General features: G+C 35.7%; 1 protein-coding gene across 1 annotated transcript in view; it reads right to left on the bottom strand.

Moving 5' to 3' along the window:
- TBC1D23 (TBC1 domain family member 23) overlaps window positions 1-19328 on the bottom strand; it is a 61547-nt gene that overhangs the window by 7097 nt on the left and 35122 nt on the right. Inside the window, 7 exon segments of the mRNA XM_020999907.2 lie at window positions 4654-4742; window positions 8055-8099; window positions 10453-10595; window positions 11869-11978; window positions 14580-14622; window positions 18346-18516; window positions 19226-19318. Of these exon segments, the coding sequence (XP_020855566.1) occupies window positions 4654-4742; window positions 8055-8099; window positions 10453-10595; window positions 11869-11978; window positions 14580-14622; window positions 18346-18516; window positions 19226-19318 (694 nt within the window).

The raw sequence follows: 19328 nt of genomic DNA, 5'->3' as shown, positions 1-19328 counted from the left end.
AAGTTTTTAAAGAGAAATACTTATAAAATTATGAAGATAACATTAAAATGCATTCAAAAATAAAACTACTAGGTAAAAATCACCTAACTTTCTATCTCATCAAGACTAACACTATCACCTAATAAGAGAATTCCCTCAATTCCTCTTCTGTGATTCATCTTCTTTCTTCCTTCCACCTCAGAGGGAAAGGTATCCCTATACCTTACTAAAATAATTCCCCCTGCCTGTGCTCTTGACCTTATTTATTCCTTCCTGTAAACTCCAAGACCCCTTTCTTCTCTGCTGGCTCTTTCCAATCTACTCATAAACATGTCCAGGTCTCATCAATTCTAAAAATGTTTCTCCCTTCTATTTCTATCTCATCTAGCTACCATCCTACATTTCTCTTCCCCTTTAAAGTGAAGCTTCTTTTAAAAAAAATAGTCTGTGAGTAAGTAGTTCATACTAGAGAGGGGGATGAGAAGAAAGGCACATTAATTCACTATTCATGAAATTTTGATCATGCCACAATTCTGGAAAACAATTTGGAATTATACAAGAAAAATGACTAAACAGCCCATCAATGATACTGCTACTGAGCATATGTCCCAAAGAAGTCATAAACAGACAGAAAGAATTCATATATATCAAAATATTCAGAGTAGCACTTTTTATGGCAGCACAAAACTAGAAACAAAGTGGGCAGCCACTGAAGGGAGGGCAGGGGAGCAGGACAGGAAGGGGGGAGAATCCTTGAACAAAGTGTGGTATATAAATGTGATATGTATTATTATTATTGCACCATAAGAAATGATGACTATGAAGAATTCAGAGAAATTTGGGAAGACTTGTATGAACTAATATAGAGTAAAGAAAGAACCAAGAGAATAATATACATAAAGACCATGACGATGGAAATGGAAATGCTATTAAAAGACATCAGAATTCAGAAGAATGAATGACCAACTGATTTGTGAGGGCTAATGAAACATACTTCACTCCTCTTGGTAGATAAATGGTAGACTGGGTCCAGAATGTTACATATACTATCAGAACTCAATTGTTTTTCTGGCAAAAAGGAGGGCTTCTGGGTGCAGTAAGGAAAGAAGTAATTGGACAGTGATATTAAAAAAAAAAGGGCAATAAGACATTTTTGAAATAGTCTAAATTTAATGCTGCCATATCTTCAACACTTTTTTTGCCCCGTCACCTCCTTGTACTCTAATTTTCACTTGCCAACACTCTTCTGAGACTGCTCTCTCAAAGGACACAGAGGACCTAACTGACAAATCCAATCATCCTTTTCTAAGTCTTCATTCTCCTTGATTTTCTGAAGCATTTGACACAACAAACTGTCCTACTTATGGATGCTCTCAAGAATTACATAATACCAGTTGAAAAGGACCTCAGAAATCAAGTAGTCTGACTTGTACCTGAACTACTCTAAACTATTCCTAATGAATGAGCACCAGTGACAGAGAATACATCACCCTCCTGAGGCAGTTCACTCCACACTGGGAGAGCTCTAATAATCGTAAAGTTTTATTTTTCATTTTGAGTCTCTATGTGACCTCCATTCATTGTTTCTAGATTTTTTTCCTGATCCCATAACACTTGTCTTCCCCAGGGTTCTGCCCTTAGCCCTCTTCTTTTCTCTCTCTACACGACAATTTCATTTGCTCCCACCCCATCTCTAACACCTGCCAAACACATGCCTGTTATTTCTACCCATTCTGAAAGTTCAGTTCAAATCCTATGTCCTTCAGGAAACCTTTTCTGATCTCCTTCAGTACATAAACATATTTTCTTTGTTTTCACCTCTTTCATGCACTTCTGGTTCCCTAATAATTATCTGTGGATATGTCATATCCCCTGACTAGACTATGCGCCGTGAAAATTAAGTCCATATTTTATCTGAACCTCATTATCCCCTTGATACCTACCAGAGTGCTCAGCACAAAGTACATACATTTACATGTAATGACAGTCTTGCTTTTTTCTTTTTTTTTTAATTCCCAGTTCCTGGCACTTAGTAAGTACTTAATAAATGTTTACTGACTAACTAGGTAGATCTCTAATATTTGCTGAATTGAAACAAACTGAAAAGAGTTAAGACAGAGGATGTCATAGATGGATAGTTACAAAAAGAAATAGGCAGAATTTTAAGAAGCAACACCTCCACCTTGTGGCTCTTTAGAGTAACAATTGCTATGGGCACATACATATGGCAGCAATCAACTGGCATCAATGCTGGCTGTCATCTGTTGGTTAGAAGAAATAAAGCATTGGGCCAGCTGCTCCCAACCTCTGAACCATACTATGCCCATAATAAGCATATTATGCCTAATTTTGCTATATATTATGTAGTACAGAGCTATCATTTGTACTCAGTAGTGTGTGTAGATAATGATATCTAAAGAATTCCAAGATGGTGGAGCAAGAAGTAAATTGCTCTCACCCTCCCTCATTGACGTCTGAAAATCCAGAAAATATCGACCCAGGAAAGACCCTAAGCCAGCAAAAAGACAGGGCACAGCAGTCTTGTACCCCAGGGAGCTTGGGGGATTAACGAGAAAGGCCCCTCTCACTCTGGGAGAGGGGGAGCAGTACAGGACCAGAGGCGTCCCAGCAAGACAGCAGCAAACCGCACCTCAGCATACCAGGGGGAGATCCTGAGACCTAGGTTGGTGGAGCAGGCAAATGCCAACACCAGGACCCCTGAGAGCCTCAATACAGGTAGGGGAACCAGCAGACACCAGCTCAGAAAACCACCATGGGCTATGGAATTCTCTAGCAGCAAAATCACCGGGTGTCTAAACACAACTCTGGGAAGCACGACTCCAGAAGGCAAAGCTCCAGGCCAACACACATCCACCAGCAGCGAAACATCCCTGTGCAAAGCCCGGGTAAGCAGGAGCCAAACATTCAAGTGCAAGGCCTGGATGAGCAGGAAAAGAAGCTTGGGTAAGAGCACCCTTCACTCCAGCAGGAGAACTCAACATTTTTTTTTTCTCAACATTTTTTTTTAAGTCAGGAAATAGGCAAACACAATGAACAAAAAGTAGAAACGGAAAATGATCATAGATTCTTATTTTGGGAAAAGGGAAGGGAAGATCAAGGCACAAATTCAGAAGAGGACAACACTGTCAATTTACCCACATCTGAAACCTCAAAAGGGAATATGAACTGGTCTCAAGTCCAAAAAGCCTTCTTGGAAGAGCTCAAGAAAGATTTTAAAAGTCAAATAAGAAAGGTAGAAGAAAAACTGGGAAAAGAAATGAGAAGTATGCAAGAAAGAGTCAATACCTTCGAAAAGGAAGAACAAAAATTAACTGTAGAAAATAAGTCCTTAAAAACAAGAATTAGCCAAATGGAAAAGGAGGTACAAAATCTAATAGAAGAAAACAACTCCTTAAAAATCAGAATGGAACAAGTGGAAGCTAATGACTCTTATGAGAGAGCATGAACCAGTCAAGCAGAAACAAAAGAATAAAAAAATACAAGAAAACGTAAAATATGTCATTGGTAAAACAGCTGACCTGGAAAATAGATCCAGGAGAGACAATTTAAAAATTATTGCAAGTAGATGGCATAGTGGATAGAGCACCAGGCCTGGATTCAAGAGGACCTGAGTTCAAATACGGCCTCAGACACATAACACTTACTACCTGTGTGACCCTGGGCAAGTCACTTAACCCTACTGCCTAGCCAAAAAAAAAAAAATTATTGGTTTATCTGAAAACCATGATGAAAAAAAGAGTCTGGGCAACATTCTTCAGGAAATCATCCAAGAAAACTGCCCTGAGGTCCTAGAACTAGAGCGTAAAAATAGTCATTCAAAGAATCCACCAATCACCTCCTGAAAGAGATTCCAAACTGGAAACACCAAGGAATATTGTAGGCAAATTCCAAAATTACCAGGTCAAAGAGAAAATACTGCAAGCAGCCAGAAAGAAACAATTTCAATATCATGGAACCACAGTCCGGATTACGCAGGACCTTGCAGCTTCTACATTAAAAGATCTAAGGGTGTGGAATACGATATTCTGTGAGGCAAAGGAGCTTGGATTACAACCAAGGATCAACTACCCAGTGAAACTGGGCATAATCTTTCAGGGGAGGAGATGGACAGTCAATGAAATATGGGACTTCCAAACTTTCCTGATGGAAATACCACAGCTCAACAGAAAATCTGACCTTCAAATACAAGAGAGGCATAAACAGGAAAGGAAAAAAAAAACCATGTTATTCAATAAGCGCAAACTGTTTACATCCCTACATGGGAAGATGATACTTATAACTCTTGAGAACTATATCTTTATTATGACATTTAGAAGAAATATACATAGACAGAGGGGGTTTAAGTTGACTTTGCTGTGATGATAAAAAACCTAATTAAGTGGTAAAAAGGGATTGTACTGGGAGAAGAAGAAAGGAGGAGACAGACAAGGATAATTTATATCGCGTGAAAAGGCACAAAAACCAAATACAGTAGAGGGAAAGAAGGGAGGGAGATGAGCACTGTTTGAATGTTACTCTCATCAGATTTGGTTCAAAGAGGGAACAACATAACCAGTTAGGTACAGAAATCTAAATTATCCTACAGGAAGTAGGAGGGGAAAAGGAAAAGAATTCCAAAGCAAAAAGAAGTACCCTACAGATGAATGGATGTACCTGTGTCATATTCTTCTTCATCCCCAATGCTGAATACAGGCTTCACACCACGGTAGGGCTTGCCCACTCTGTCACTGCTACTCACATGTCTATAATTATTGGAATTTGGAAAAGAAAATAACAGTTTAAGATAACTATCATGCAAAGTTTCCCCCAAACACCATTTTAACATGCAAGCAAATAAGAATTTTATGCAACCAAGAAGAGCCCATAGTTTCAGAAAAGCTGTGTCAAAATTGAAAGTAGATAAGCAAACTATGTTAGTGAAAGTGGAATATAGGATTTATTTGCTAGACTAAATGTTCTCAAAGCTGTAAGAATAAAATTTAAACAAGTTAAACATTCCTCTTAAATGCAATCCCAGGTTCCTGATAATGGAACCAAAGATTCAAAGGACAACAAAGCCAACTGGGCATTTTTCCTTTCTAAAACAGAAAAATTGCTGCATGCTGGGAAAACTTGGTTTTATTTACTTTTTTTTCCTCTTAAAACTTTTTTTATGGACATAAAAAAATACCATGAAGACCAAGGTTCTCCCTCAAAACATCCCAGCTCCAACCTCATTTTTTTTGGAAACAAATAAATGCTGTGTACACAACCTAGATGAACCCTATAGGACAGAAGTTACCTTTGAATTATATGTATGTATGTATGTGTGTGTGTGTGTGTGTGTGTGTGTGTGTGTGTGTGTGTGTGTGTGTGTGTGTGTGTGTGTGTACACACCTGCTGATATCAATTATCTCTATAAGACCGCAAAGTAAAATGAAAACACTCCATCGACTATATATTAGTCCACACTTTTGAGGAATCTGCATCATGTTTTTAGAATAAATATCAGAAGGATCACTTATTATAAATGTGCTCTCTAGATTTTTACACTTTATCATATTTGCAAGATGTTCTTGTATAGAAAAATTTGGATTATTCAGATCTTCAATTAGTTTTCTTAATTGTGCGTGGGTAATTCTCTAACAAGCAACCTAAATGAGGCTCTAAGTAGAAAGCCACTATTCTAGTCCCTTATATTTTCCCCAAAGAGGCTATTTTAGACCATATACAACTTATTGCTGAATAGGAAACCAATGGGAAGTAGGTATAATATTGCTCCAAATGTGGGCCAGATGTCCCCCAAACCTGAGCTTGGTATGTTATAATCACATTCCAAGTAGCACAGACCCAATTTTAGACTCACTGGCCTCATCAGCTACAGCTGAAGTGATAGTTGCCTTATCCACACCCTGGGGACTAAGTACAATCACACATGGAGGAGGGGAAATGATCACTTCTCACTGCACAGCTATGCTCGTTTCTTTTGAAGGAAATTTTATATTAGGTTTATATCAGGTTCGACACAGCAGATTATGAATACTAGATAAAAACAACTCCTGTGAACCACAAAACAGGTTAAACAACATATCTTATAAACTTGGAACTTACGACAATTAAGTGATCTAGAAATTAAATCAAATCTTTTTTGATCACTTAGTAAATTTATAGAGGTAGAACCCACATCAGCAAAACAGCTTCAGGGACAAAATCTAATCATAGAATCATAAGACTTAGAGCCAGAAGAGACTTTAGAGATCACGTAGTATGAACCCCTCATTTTTCAGATTAGGAAACTGAGGGCCTGAGAGATTAAATAACTTGCTTAGTCACCCTAGTAATAAGCATAGAGTTAAGATTTGAACCAAGGTCCTTGATTCCAAACTAGGACTTTTTCTACTATACCACACTGTCTTGGCTTTCAGTCCAAATGAATCATAAATCTTTTGTCAGTTTTCTTATAGGAAAGAAAATGATACCGCAAAAAGCCAAGGCTTAAGTCCTGTATCTTACGGCATTTTAAGACCTTTTAATATCTTTTTTTAAAATAGGAAGCATTTATTTTCTTTTGATTAAACCATTATGATTTAAAAAATAAAAGCCAATAGAATGTTTACATGAGTAACAACCAGAAAATAAGCATGAGTAACACTGACAATCCAAAAGCAAATTCTTGATCTGGACTGTCAAAATACAATGTTTTGCAAAGAAAAAAAAAATAGAACAAAATACATCAGGTAAATTTTAAAGATGTGTCTGTATTAATTTTGAGTCTTAAAAACACTAGTAATAATTACTGAAATTCCACAAAAAGGATTTATTTAGCCAAAGTAAAAAAAAATAGCACAGAAAAATCAAAAAAACCTAATCTTCAACCCAACATCTTAATGGAAATCAGAAGGGAAGGAATTTTTAAAAAATTTCATCAAAGATGGAAAGAAAACAATTCCTGTTTTCACTTCATCTAAATTATGTTTTGCGCAAACCCAGATTTCAGATAGTTTCCCTACATCAATATGTTTGGTAGGCCTCCCAAACTTAATGGAAAAATTAACTGGGACAAGGAGGATCATATTTTGAATGATAAATCAGTTCACAATCTGGGAAGAATAAAGCTCAGCTAAATAAAATTTAACTAAAATACTCATCTCATAATAAGAGAAAAATGGATAAGACTGCATGTTGGGGAAGAATGCCTTTAGAAATAAAAAAAAATTAAATTATACTGTTAAAAGAAGTGATTTCTCAAAAAAAGTTATTTCTCTAGGAAAAGATTGAGGTAGGCATTTCAGAATTATCTTGTATTGGCACAATGCCATAACACCTTTAAATGTGAAGTTTAAAAAAATCAGAACACTAGCTTCCAAAAGGTATGTTACCAGAAAAGAGCCAATCCTCTTTAGCTGGTTTACATTCACATAATAAGCCTTATTATTTAAAAAGCCATAAATTTCTAGAAAAGGGTAAATAATATAATGGAAATAAGGAGAAAAAAACCAATCAGCCATAGGCAAAACCAGATCTCTTAAATGCTATTTATTTCTTCTACTGGCACTAGGTTGGACCAAATGACCTGGAAGGTCTCTTCCAACTCTAAGATTCTGTATTAGATTATAAGCTTTCAAGAGGTTGAGACCATGCCTTATCAATTATTTCTCCTATGAGCTGGTACTTTAAATTCTCTCTCTCTATTTCACTTTCCTATAAGCAACATGCTTTACTATCTCAAAGCAAATGATGGCATGTATAATCACACTGGTGTACTCAGTCTTCAATGCAAATTTTTCATGAAAAATTAAGTTCTCAAGAGAAGATGGCATAAAAGGAAGTAGAATCAAACCAAAGAAGCATGCATGAAGTAAGAAAAGAAAAGCACCAAGCTAATACAGCCCAAAGAGCAGCACTAGACAAATAATCAAAAAGCAGAATGAAAAGAGGCTACCGAAAAATTTAGCTTTTCTTAAACTGCTACCTGGAATCTCAGGTTAATGTCAGTGTAACTAATGCTTACAAACAGTGTGAATCGTGCTTATAGACAAGCAGGGCTTAGTTGGACTCTTCTACCCATGGCTTACCGCTCTGTACTTGTTTTGTCTGGCCAAGGAAGATTGAAAGACATTCTATAGTAAATTAAGGCAGAGGACAGAACAAAACAATTATAAAAAAAATTAAAATCTATATGTTTGAAGTGATCAATTTTTCTAATACATATCATCATGTGAAAAAGTCATCATGAAGAAAGGGTTTTTATATTCTCAAGCAGAAAGCATAGGAAAATATGGCATTCTAAGTAGGGATGGGGGGGAAAGGGTTGAGGGGGATATAACTTATTTACTCAAAAGACAAACCATATCCCCAGAGAGATTTTTGACTAAAATGAACATATAGAAGGTAGCAATTACATTCCTACACCTAAAAATATATCAAGAAGTTGTGAACTAACTAAAAGTCAAAAGACTAGACTTTTAAGAACAAAAGAACCACCATGAGACCCATTGCTTAAACAGCCAGATCTGATAAAATAACCTTAATACAATCCATCACTCCATATGCATGGATATTTTATTTTTTATTACAAAAATAAACTTCTAATCTTAGTTGCTATTTACATTTACTGAAGAAAAAATATACTTCTATGAAATGCCATATTTCTAACATTCAAGTTTTTTATGTCACCTGATTCAAATTTCCCTGGATACTGAAAGTAAAATTTAATGAGTTATTAAATGAATATATTTTCAAGAGAAAAGTGTGCTTAGAAACAAATCCTCATTTTTGTTCCTTCACTTCATCCATTTTTACATACAAAACAGGTACCCATCATTTGGGGAATATAATAGAAGAAATGATGGTTATAAAAGATTCAGATAACCACAGTAAGACTTGCATAAACTAATTCAGACCCAAAATAAGCAGAACTGAGAGAATAACTTACATGATGACAATAATACGAAGAAAGTTAACAAATCTCAGAACTCTAACCAAAGCAAGTCACAGTAGTGACTTCAAAAGAACTGAAAATGGGATATAACCCACCCAACCTCTTTACAGAAAAGTGCTGGATTAGAGGTGTAGACTGACATATATATACATTCTCAGAAACAGGAAATGTGCTGCTCTGTTTTGCTGGACTATACATATTTGTTACAAGAAAGGGGGGAAAGAAGACAAGAGGGTAGTGATAGAGAAGCAAAAATGGGCCATCAATAAAATAAAATTTAAATGCAAACAAAAAACCCAAGAGACACAAAGTTTTGTTGCTACTTGGTTAAATTCAACATATGTATTTTTTAAAAAGTAAATTAAAAATTTTTTTAATAGATCAACACCCCCTCCCCCACCTTCCAATTTGTTGTTTCAGTTGTTTTTGAGTGGTCTCCAACTCTTCGTGACCCCCTTTGGGGTTTTCTTGGCAAAGATACTGGAGTGGTTTGCCAATTCCTTTTCCAGCTTGCTTTACAGATGAGAAGACAGAGGCAAACAGGGTTAAGTGATTACCCCATACGGTCACAGTTTGTAAGTGCCTGGGGCCACATGTGAACTCAGGAAGATAAGTCTTTCTGATAGAAAGAAATAAATCCCGCTGGTTCAAAGTTGTAGGATAACTTCAGATTTTAGAAAGCAACAAACTAATTAGGCACATTGAAAAACAAGTTTCCAAAAGCACATAAAGTACATTATAGGTAACAACAACTTTGAAGAAAACAATTAAGAGTGATAAATCAGGGTATATTTACTTTTCTCCATTCCATTTAACTAGGATTATTTAAATTCTATAAAGTTCTATGGAAAATTGAACTCACAAATTCCAAAGAGTAGGCCTGTGTTTTGTTTAGCAAGGTAAAACTTCCTAGGTTACAAATCTTTGATAATAGAGGGTTAGATTAAGAGTTGGCAAAGGCATTTCCCCAAAATCCAAGACTCTGCTGCCTATAAGACACTGGAAAACAATCTATTACATGTAGTGATACGTACCTATTGTAGCAGGTGCTATTATTTTAATGAATAAAAGGTATACCATCTAGCTACCTCATTTTCAAGTTTTAAAAGATTTTAATATGTAAGGTTTTTCTAGTTATCTTCAGTTCTTTACTGTGTCGTAGAGTGGGTATCCCATGCACAATTCCTCTTTTTGTTGCCAAAGAGGGGATGAACTTTGAGCCAAAATTTACTCCATCAAATAAACACAACATGTAGAACTTGGTAGAATAGGATCACTCAATAAAAATGTATTTACACAACTTTTCTGGAGTACCTTCATTGACTGAGGTATATCTATGTACCAATCAGAGATTATAGGTCTTATAGATATAAATCTGGAAGGGGTTGAGAGGTAATCCAATCTAACTCTCTCATTTTACAGATGAGCTGAGGCCTAGATAGGTTTAAGTGTGTTATCCAAGACACTTTGTACTGCACCATACTTCTCTCTTAACCCCAAATTCTATTTAAAAAAAAACAAACAAACCTCACCTGTCTACAGGAGTTGATGTATTCTCAATAAAACTGATAACTTTTTCCTTGACATTCACAGATTTTGTCTTTAAAGCGACAGTCATTTTGTTTACCAATGATTTCATTCCTCGCCCATCATTTGAACCATTAGGAGAATCGCCCTGTAAGAAAAGAATTGATCTAAGGATTAACTGTCTCCTAAAACATAAAAGCGAGCAAACTCATGACAAAGATATGTGGATATGAACTTTTTAAGAGCAGAAGATGGAAAAGCAGGTATAAATGCCTTAGTCAAAATCTACTCTTCCCCCAATGAGAAATTGTTTAAGCTTACTGAATTCTGGTCTGCCTAACCTACAGAATAAAAAGGTAGTAAGATTACTACTAACATGGCTAATTCATTTTTCTTTTACATGTTTCTACCATATTTGTTCTTGCTTCTTTAAGCATTTTATTTAGGAACTAAATAAAAACATGGATATAATGAAAATGTCTGCTTCTACATCTAAACCCCAAACTCAATCAAATTAACACTGAAAACAATCTCCTTACCAGACTCAAGTCTTTTAACTTTCTTGTTTGCAAATGTTTTGGTTGAAGTGGCTTTAGTAAAAATTTTCTTTTTAGTGTATATAATGCATTCTCTTCCTAACTGTATCCTTTTATTTTTAGACAGTTGTTAAGAGCAAAAGGTTAGAGGCTTTCCAATAGGTCTTTAATCACTATTTCTCAAATTAGGAGTCAGGGATGCCGAAAAGGGTTGTGAGTTGGAAAAGTAGGTGGAGAGAAAAGCTACTCAGCTCCCAAAAGATACTGAGTATTTACAGGAGAAAACTGCAAAGCATTTGAATGAGGTGAATCAGCCTCTTCTTCCCAATCTAGTGGTTTATTGGAAACAGGTTATTTATATAAAATGGGTTACTAAAGGGGATTCTTTAATAACTAAATCACTGTATTATAAATAAACTCACCAAAGTTCTCATTTGACGTAAGGGGGCATCAGACAAATACTAAATGGTTTCTTGATAAAATGGTTAAAGACTAAACTAGGGAAAAAGGAACTACTGGCAATTTAATTAACTGGTATCCTGTTTATAGTTCTACTTTGAGGGATAATCATGCATTACGACCTTAGGTCTTGAAGAAGACTATAATTATATTAAAAAATAATGACTCAGGCCTAATGGATTTTTTAGGAAAAGGAAGACACACTTAAATCAAACTTCTGAAAATTTTCTTCTATTCAAGGTAATGAATAAAATAGAATATGCCTGTACAAAATAAGATTTCTATTAAAAACGAATTACCATATGATTAAATGATCATGATTCAATATAAACATAATGAAACTACTTAATCAATTTGTTAATACTTAGTCCTCTTTTCTAGACATTTTTCTTGCTTTGGGAAAGCAATCTGTATATAGACACTTACATCAACTGAGGAATTTATACTACTCCTGGAGCCTGAGGTGCTAGCAATCCAGTGGCCATATCCGTTTTCTGGTCCATCCACATTTATGTCTGCTAAGTGCTGCTGGAGTGCTTGTGGAAAAACAAGAAATAAAAACTAAAGTATCAACCCTTTTAGACACAGCTATTAATAACTAAGTAAATAGGCTACAAAATTGGTTCCTTATATACATATGATCCTCTCTTTGTAGAAAATAGTAAAATAGTATGGCCCACAGTAAAACGCCATAATTTAAAGAAAGCCTCCTCTTCCCATTAACTTGTCCATGTGCCAAACATGCATCACAGTGATTTTAACATGATTCTGGTGAGCTCTACATTTTCCCTTTTTGGTTCTTATGAGCTGCCCATAGGTAATCTCAAATAAATTATTTTACAACATAACATAAAGAATTCATGGGAGAACTACTGCTGCTTTTCTTTGCATAAGGAAGTCAAGCCAGCCTTTCCTATAACAATTTAGCAACTTTCAAAGTTAATTATTTTTTAAAAAGAGATATTAATCCCCAGTAAAAGCAATGATTGGTAGGAAAAGTAATTTTGCAAAACCTTAGCTCCATTCTGTAGGAGCACAATTTTCAAATGTTCAAAATATAAAGGACAACAATTTTAATGAACATCCCCTCTGTTTAGTCATACAAATTAATGATGAAAATAAACACTGGATCCAAGTCTACACAACACTTATAACCACCACACTGCTCACTCTCTAAGTATAAGTTGTTCACTAGCTTATCACTGAATATACTGTGCAATAGAAAATAATAAACATTGCTAATATCAAAGGAGATCAGATTCACTATTTTCTGTCAACCTACCAAGCCAATCGCTAAAAAAATGAACTTCAGTGTATCAGGATTTATTCTTGATAAGGAATCTACGGCAGCAACCTAATACTCTGCTCTCTTCAGGATCCACACAAATTGGTTGTCATAACTGATTAGGGTTTACAGATCTGTATTTTTTATAATCCTCCTCCTCCTCCTACTTGCAAGATACATACAACATGCCAACTCCTTTTTGACTTTTAAGTGTTATATTAAAATTTCATGAATTTTCAAAATGATAACTATATACACTGCATAACTCTGGTCAATTATTCTAGAATCTGGCGAACCAAGTTATCAGCTTAGTGATATGAACGCACCTGAATGGTTGCTCACCAGATAAGAATTTATAGATTAATAGTTTAGAATTGGAAAAAATCTTAAAAACATCATTTAATCCAACCCCTCAACTGACTGAGAACTACAGAGGTTAAGGAAATTGAATCACCCAAGGTAACATACAGTGAAAAGAACACTGAGACTGGAATCTAGATTTCCAAATTCCAAGTTCAGGATGTTCTGATTATACCAGGAAGACCTAAAAGTACAGGACTGGGGCTTAAAAGCAGTAGCTCAAGAACAGGGTTTTTGTTCCTAAGGTTTAAAAAAAAAAAGACTAATTTTTTCCATCAATTTTCTATCAAAATTTTCTCCTTTGTTTCTCAGATGACAAGGATATAAAGAGGTAAAAGCTCTCTACCTCTCAGGAGAAAGCAGACTATGATTTCTGAGGCCTATACTTCCTCTTCTCTATTAACCAAATATGTAATTAAATCTTAGTGGAAAGCATCTGACATACCATGTATAGAAAAATGTGAATGTTAAAAAAGTATTTATTAATGCATGTTTATAATTATTAATAAACAAGGCTTATAAGTGCCAGTAACTGGGTTTTATATACACTAAGGAAGGAGAAGAAGAGATCTAGTAGATACTATTAAAAAGTGCATGTATATGTATATGTATATATACATATATATACACATGTATACATACATATACAAACACAATTATTTTTAGTTTAGAAGACATAATATGGTTTTCTGCAGGAGAGCTACCTCCCCAATTGTGTCTACATTAATCTAATCATGAATTAATTTGCATTCCTAGGATACACAACTGACGGGGACAAGAAGCCAGCTGAGAAAACCACTAATGGCAGGTGGAAACCAGTCTGAGATTAAAACATAGCTATAGACAATAGACATATGTAGCTCATAATCTACACACAGATAACTGAGAGAACTTTACAACACAAATAAGGTCAATTAATTATAGCTGTTTACCAAATTTAGTGTGTTACTTTTTCCTACTGTTCCATATCTTGTTTATAAATGATAAAATGACAAATGACAAAAACTAGTGTCTGCTTGTATGTGTCAGGTATATACCCATATATCTGTGCCCTGCATTAGCATGAAGCACAGTGCTTGGAATCAGGAAGATTCATCTTCATGAGTTCAAATCTGGCCTCCCACTCTTACTAGCTTAGCTATGTGGCCCTGAGTAAGTCACTTAACCCTGTCTGCCTCAGTTTCATCACCTATAAAATGAGGTAGAGAAGGAAATGACAAACCACTCCCAGTATCTTTGCAAAGAAAATCCCAAATGGGGTCATGAAGAGCCAGACATGATTGAACAACAACAACAAAAACTCCTTGAAAGCAGGGACTGTTTCACTATTGTCTTTCTATCCCCAGCACTTGGCAGTATCTGCAAAAATATTAAGCATTTAATAAACCCTCAGTGATTAATGAAACTCTCCATCCAATATTACTTCTTCTATCACCTCAGGTATCCTTCCTTCACATATGCCAGACGTAAAGAAATGAAATTTTAAACTTACCCATAAATCCTCCGCTGGCAATGCTGACATATTCTTTGTTTTTCTGTCATGGGAAAAAATATTAAATTATTTTTAAGTTTCCTAATATTCAAAATGCTAATGATGCTATTTACAACTTACATTTCTAGAAACATGTATCCAGCATTTTTGTTGTTCCCTTTTTAAAAAGAATCTAAAAATAAGATTCATAGTGTTATACATTAAACTGCCAGTTTTCTTCTTGATATTCACAACTTTTGCACAAAGGCTTGGAAATCTGTCTTTTGAGTTCGTTCTTTTTCCCCCCACTGAAAACTGTTAACTTCCAAATGGTTAAACAGTTCAAATAAAGGCTATGATTTAAAATATACCACAGAACCAAAAGGGAGAACAGAAACAACCAAAATGAAATCGTTCCTCAGTGTTTTTAAAAAACCTTTCAAAATTCTTCTGAAGGCCATAGTATGAACCCACATCATGTAAAATTATTTAATCTCCCCAAATTTTTCTCATTACTGAAGTATGACTAATACCAGATTTGTTGAATAGGAGTCAACTCCTGAAAAGGAGAATAAATATAAGGAAGACGGCTTGGGGCCTTCATCTTAGTCACTACATGCATCTTGCTCCATCCAGTGCACATTTTTTCAAGTATGAATTCTGTCATCTAACCTTTTCCATACAATGCTTCAGTCATTTTCTCATTCTGTCCTTTAATCATTTTTACATTTCTGTGAATCTGAGACCTCAGTAATGTAGCTACTTCCCCTCTCCAGAGCAATGCCTTCATGAACCACATTCTGAGATGCTCTTCTATATGTCCACTCATACTCTCCTGAGAGGATCTACCTGCAAGCTGAAAGACTTCCACTAGATCTTTAAAAGATTTTTTTTAAAATTGTAATCAATGATAGAATAAAGCTGATAAAATGAGGAATCTGAAGGTCAGGAATCACTGAAAATACTGCACAATTTCCCAAATGCAATTTAGTCTGCTTTTTCTTCCTCTTATTTAATTCTCAACCAAACTTACTGTCAATTCTGCAGTGACTATTCAACATGACAGAATAAATTCAATGGATTATTCTTCAAAATGCACGTCATAGTCTGAATAATAGAATTCTTCATCCATTTAGCTTTTCTCTGTAATGTTGTCAGTCCAATAACTTTAGAAAGGTCACTGACCTCACTGAAAAGTAACTAACTATGGATTTTGATGTAATAAACACAACATCAACCATATATACATACATACACATACACACACATTTGCCAAAGTGGCTTGCAACTATCATGGAGGGGACACACACACACACACACACACACACAGAGCTAGGTGGCACACAGTGTGTCAGGCTTGGGGTCAGGAAGACTCATCTTCCTGAGTTCAAATCTGGTCTCAGACACTTACTTACTAGATTAGCTGTGTGACCCTGGGCTCAGTTTCCTCATCTATAAAATGAGCTGGAGAAGGAAATGGCAAACCACTCTAGTATCTTTGCCAAGAAAATCCCAAATGGGGTCACGGAAAAGTCGGACACGAGTGAAACAACTGAATAACAAAACACACTCACATTCTCACAGTCTCACTCACACACACACACACACACACACACACGCACGCCAAAGGGGTTTGCAACTCTCATGGAATATATCCTCCACAGAGCACAAAATGGAATGTGGTTTCCAGCAGATGTTGAGTTCATCCAGATGTACCTGTTTATGCTTGACGGTGTGTGTGTGTGTGTGTGTGTGTGTGTGTGTGTTGTGTGTGTGTGTGTAGTAGTTTCCCATATATACACTAGAAATAGTTTCTTTCCCCACTACCAATTCCATTTGTTTTCTCAGTTCTCAATCCTTTTGACAATTCTGACATATAAGACAATGGTTATCTCTTCTCTCTCTGTTTTACATTCTCTTCTGCCTTGGCCTCCCTAACACTGTCTTCTCTTTTCCATGGTCCTTGGCCTTCTTCTCTTATCTCTATACCCTTTCCCTTGGCTCTCACACATTATCATGATTTCAATGACAATTTAAAAACATATATCTCTCTTTGAGCTCTGGTCTTTATTTCTACCTACCTGCTACATAACTCCATCAAGCTATTCTAGCAATGTGTCACATTCACCACGTCCAAAACTGATTTGCCCTCATTACCAATTTCATCATTTCTCTCACTGGCACTACAACTTCCCAGCAACTTAAGCTTGGAGCTTCAGAGTTTTCCTTGACTCCTCCCTCTCCTCTCAATCCCCACATCTACTGAGGTGCCAAGTCTTACTGAATTCAACCTTGTAAAATGACTCATATCTGTCCTCTCCTTGCCACTAACAATGGCACCATATAGTTCAGGCCCTTCTCAACTCTCACTTGGACTCCTGTAGATAGCCCCCTGACTTATCTCACTGCTACCAGATGTCCCCTCTCCATTACATCCTGCACGCAGAAAACAACTTGATCTTCACAATGTACTCTTTTACTCAAGAACCCTCAGGGCTGCTCTATAGTCTACAGGAAAAAATACAAACATTTCAGTCTTATATTTGGACCCTCCACATTCTGCTTCCACACAACCTTTCTGCGATTATTTCACAGTACTCTACTCCACACACATTACATTTAAATCGAATGAGATCACTAGTTGCTTTTGTACTTTGTCCACATATTCACAAGACCATTCCCTAAATCTGGAATGCATTCTCTTCACATCTCCATTTGTCAAAATCTCTTTTTCTTCAAGGCCCAGCTCAGGTGCTTTCATGAAGAATTCTATCCTTGAGAGCCTCAGTAGAAAGGTACCCTTTCTTCCTAAATTTTTCTTCTAACACTTTGGCTCTCTTATTTGTTCTTATCACATTCTACCTAATGTCATACTTATTTGTCTAAATCCAGTTAGAAGGAGAGCTACTTCTGGGTGGGGACTGTGTGACAGTATAAGGTTTGTTTTATCTGGATTTGTTTTCCTGTTATCTACTGAATTAGATTGTAAATTCCTTGAGGGCAGGTATTGTCACAGGCCTCTTTTTGTATTCCCAGCTTTGCAGAGTGTCTGGAGGCACTTAATAATGTTTATTATAAGCCCTTAAATGTTTATTGATTGATAGATAGGACAGACTAGGTACTTAAGCGTTTTTCTTAAATTAAAAAAGTCTTCTAATTAATACCAGGAATTGAACATGAAATGAAAAAAATGAGATGGCTTATGCAGCATTATACCTCTTACCTCCCTAATTCAAAACCATACAAATGCTGATGTCAAAGTTCTAGTTATCAAAATTTCTTTTGGTGCTTATGAAGTCAAATTTTCCAGCTAAATAAATGATGAGGACAATTTTTGGGGAGCACAGAAAGGAGCACAAACCATGCCACAAAACTCATAGGTCATTTGATTAATTTCAACCCACAATTTATTAAGCACCATGAACACACGAAGACAGAAAGCAAAAACAAAACTAGCCTGCTTCCAAAGTAGCACAATTAAATGCAAGATTTAGAGATGGAAGGGACCTTAGAGATCATCTGGTCCAACTCCTCATCTTGCTGATACAAAAAAGAGACCTACTACAACATTTAAATATAAAGAAAAAGTGTCAAATCTCAAAAATATATAACAAATTTCATTATGGCAATACTATAATGGAAATACTCCAAATTTTTCTTTATCTATCATAAGCAGAAAATGGCTAACAGGCCAGCTTATTTTTTTTTTTACAGCATTAATTTTCTATTTTAAATCAATGGTCAAGAGAAAACACTTGCTCAGCTACAGTCATTTACACAAACATACCTGTAAAAAGTGTGCAAGGACCATGTTCATATACATGTCTTCTTCTTCCCTGCCACTTCCCATGAAACAGAGGTGCTCCCCTCCCGCAACTGAACCAGACTCAATAGACTGCTTCTGGGCTTCTAGCAAATACTTTACTGACTGTGCAAATTCTGATGGATTCTGAAGCATCTGAAGGGGAAAAAAAAGATAAATCTGGCAAAGCTGATTTTTCGTACTTCTTTCAAAAAATTTAGATCTATTTTACTATCACACAATTTTAGCATTTAAAAAGCCAGCAGGAAAAGGAAAGTAAAAGCCTTCATTTAATTTAAGAAATCCAATCTCTTAATCAGTTCTGATACAGATTGATACACGTCAATGAAAGGCATGAAGGTGAATGGCAGCATATGGAAGGATATTATGAACATGTAAAGGCAGGCATAATAGCTACTACATAACAAAAGCAAAACATTTTTTAGAAAATACAGAATTGACTACTGTAGGATTTCAGATAATAGTCAAAGATAGCCCAACTAAAAAGTATCATATTTGTACTTTCTGAATGTGTGCTAACAGCCAACCAATTGTAATTTGTAATTAAATATTTCTCAGTTACTATTTGAAATGAGTACTCATACTTAGATAGTTTAAAACTAACACTTTCAGAATTTCTTAATCAATTACATGAAGCTTCCCCTAAGAATATGTAATCCCTTTTAGTTGAAATAATGTGGTAGTACTTAACGACAGAACTTATGCTGCATTTCTAGCAATGCAGCAAGAATTAAAAAATAATGAGACCACATAGTCATTAACAATATGTCCTTACTTATGGACTATAAGGGAAAAAAGAGTATTGTTCCTTACTTTGTTTATTTTAATCAGAGCTTATACTAACCAAATCTGAATCTAAGTGAAAAGCTGTTGATAAATGCCCGGCATTGTACTGTTCCGCAGGCCTGCAATCCACCACAAAGAATCGAACTCCTTCCTACGAGGAA

The sequence above is a fragment of the Phascolarctos cinereus genome, unplaced genomic scaffold, assembly GCF_003287225.1.
Source record: "Phascolarctos cinereus isolate Bilbo 61053 unplaced genomic scaffold, phaCin_HiC Scaffold_726;HRSCAF=1367, whole genome shotgun sequence".
NCBI lineage: Eukaryota > Metazoa > Chordata > Mammalia > Diprotodontia > Phascolarctidae > Phascolarctos > Phascolarctos cinereus.
This window is presented reverse-complemented; position numbering and strand designations above follow the sequence as displayed.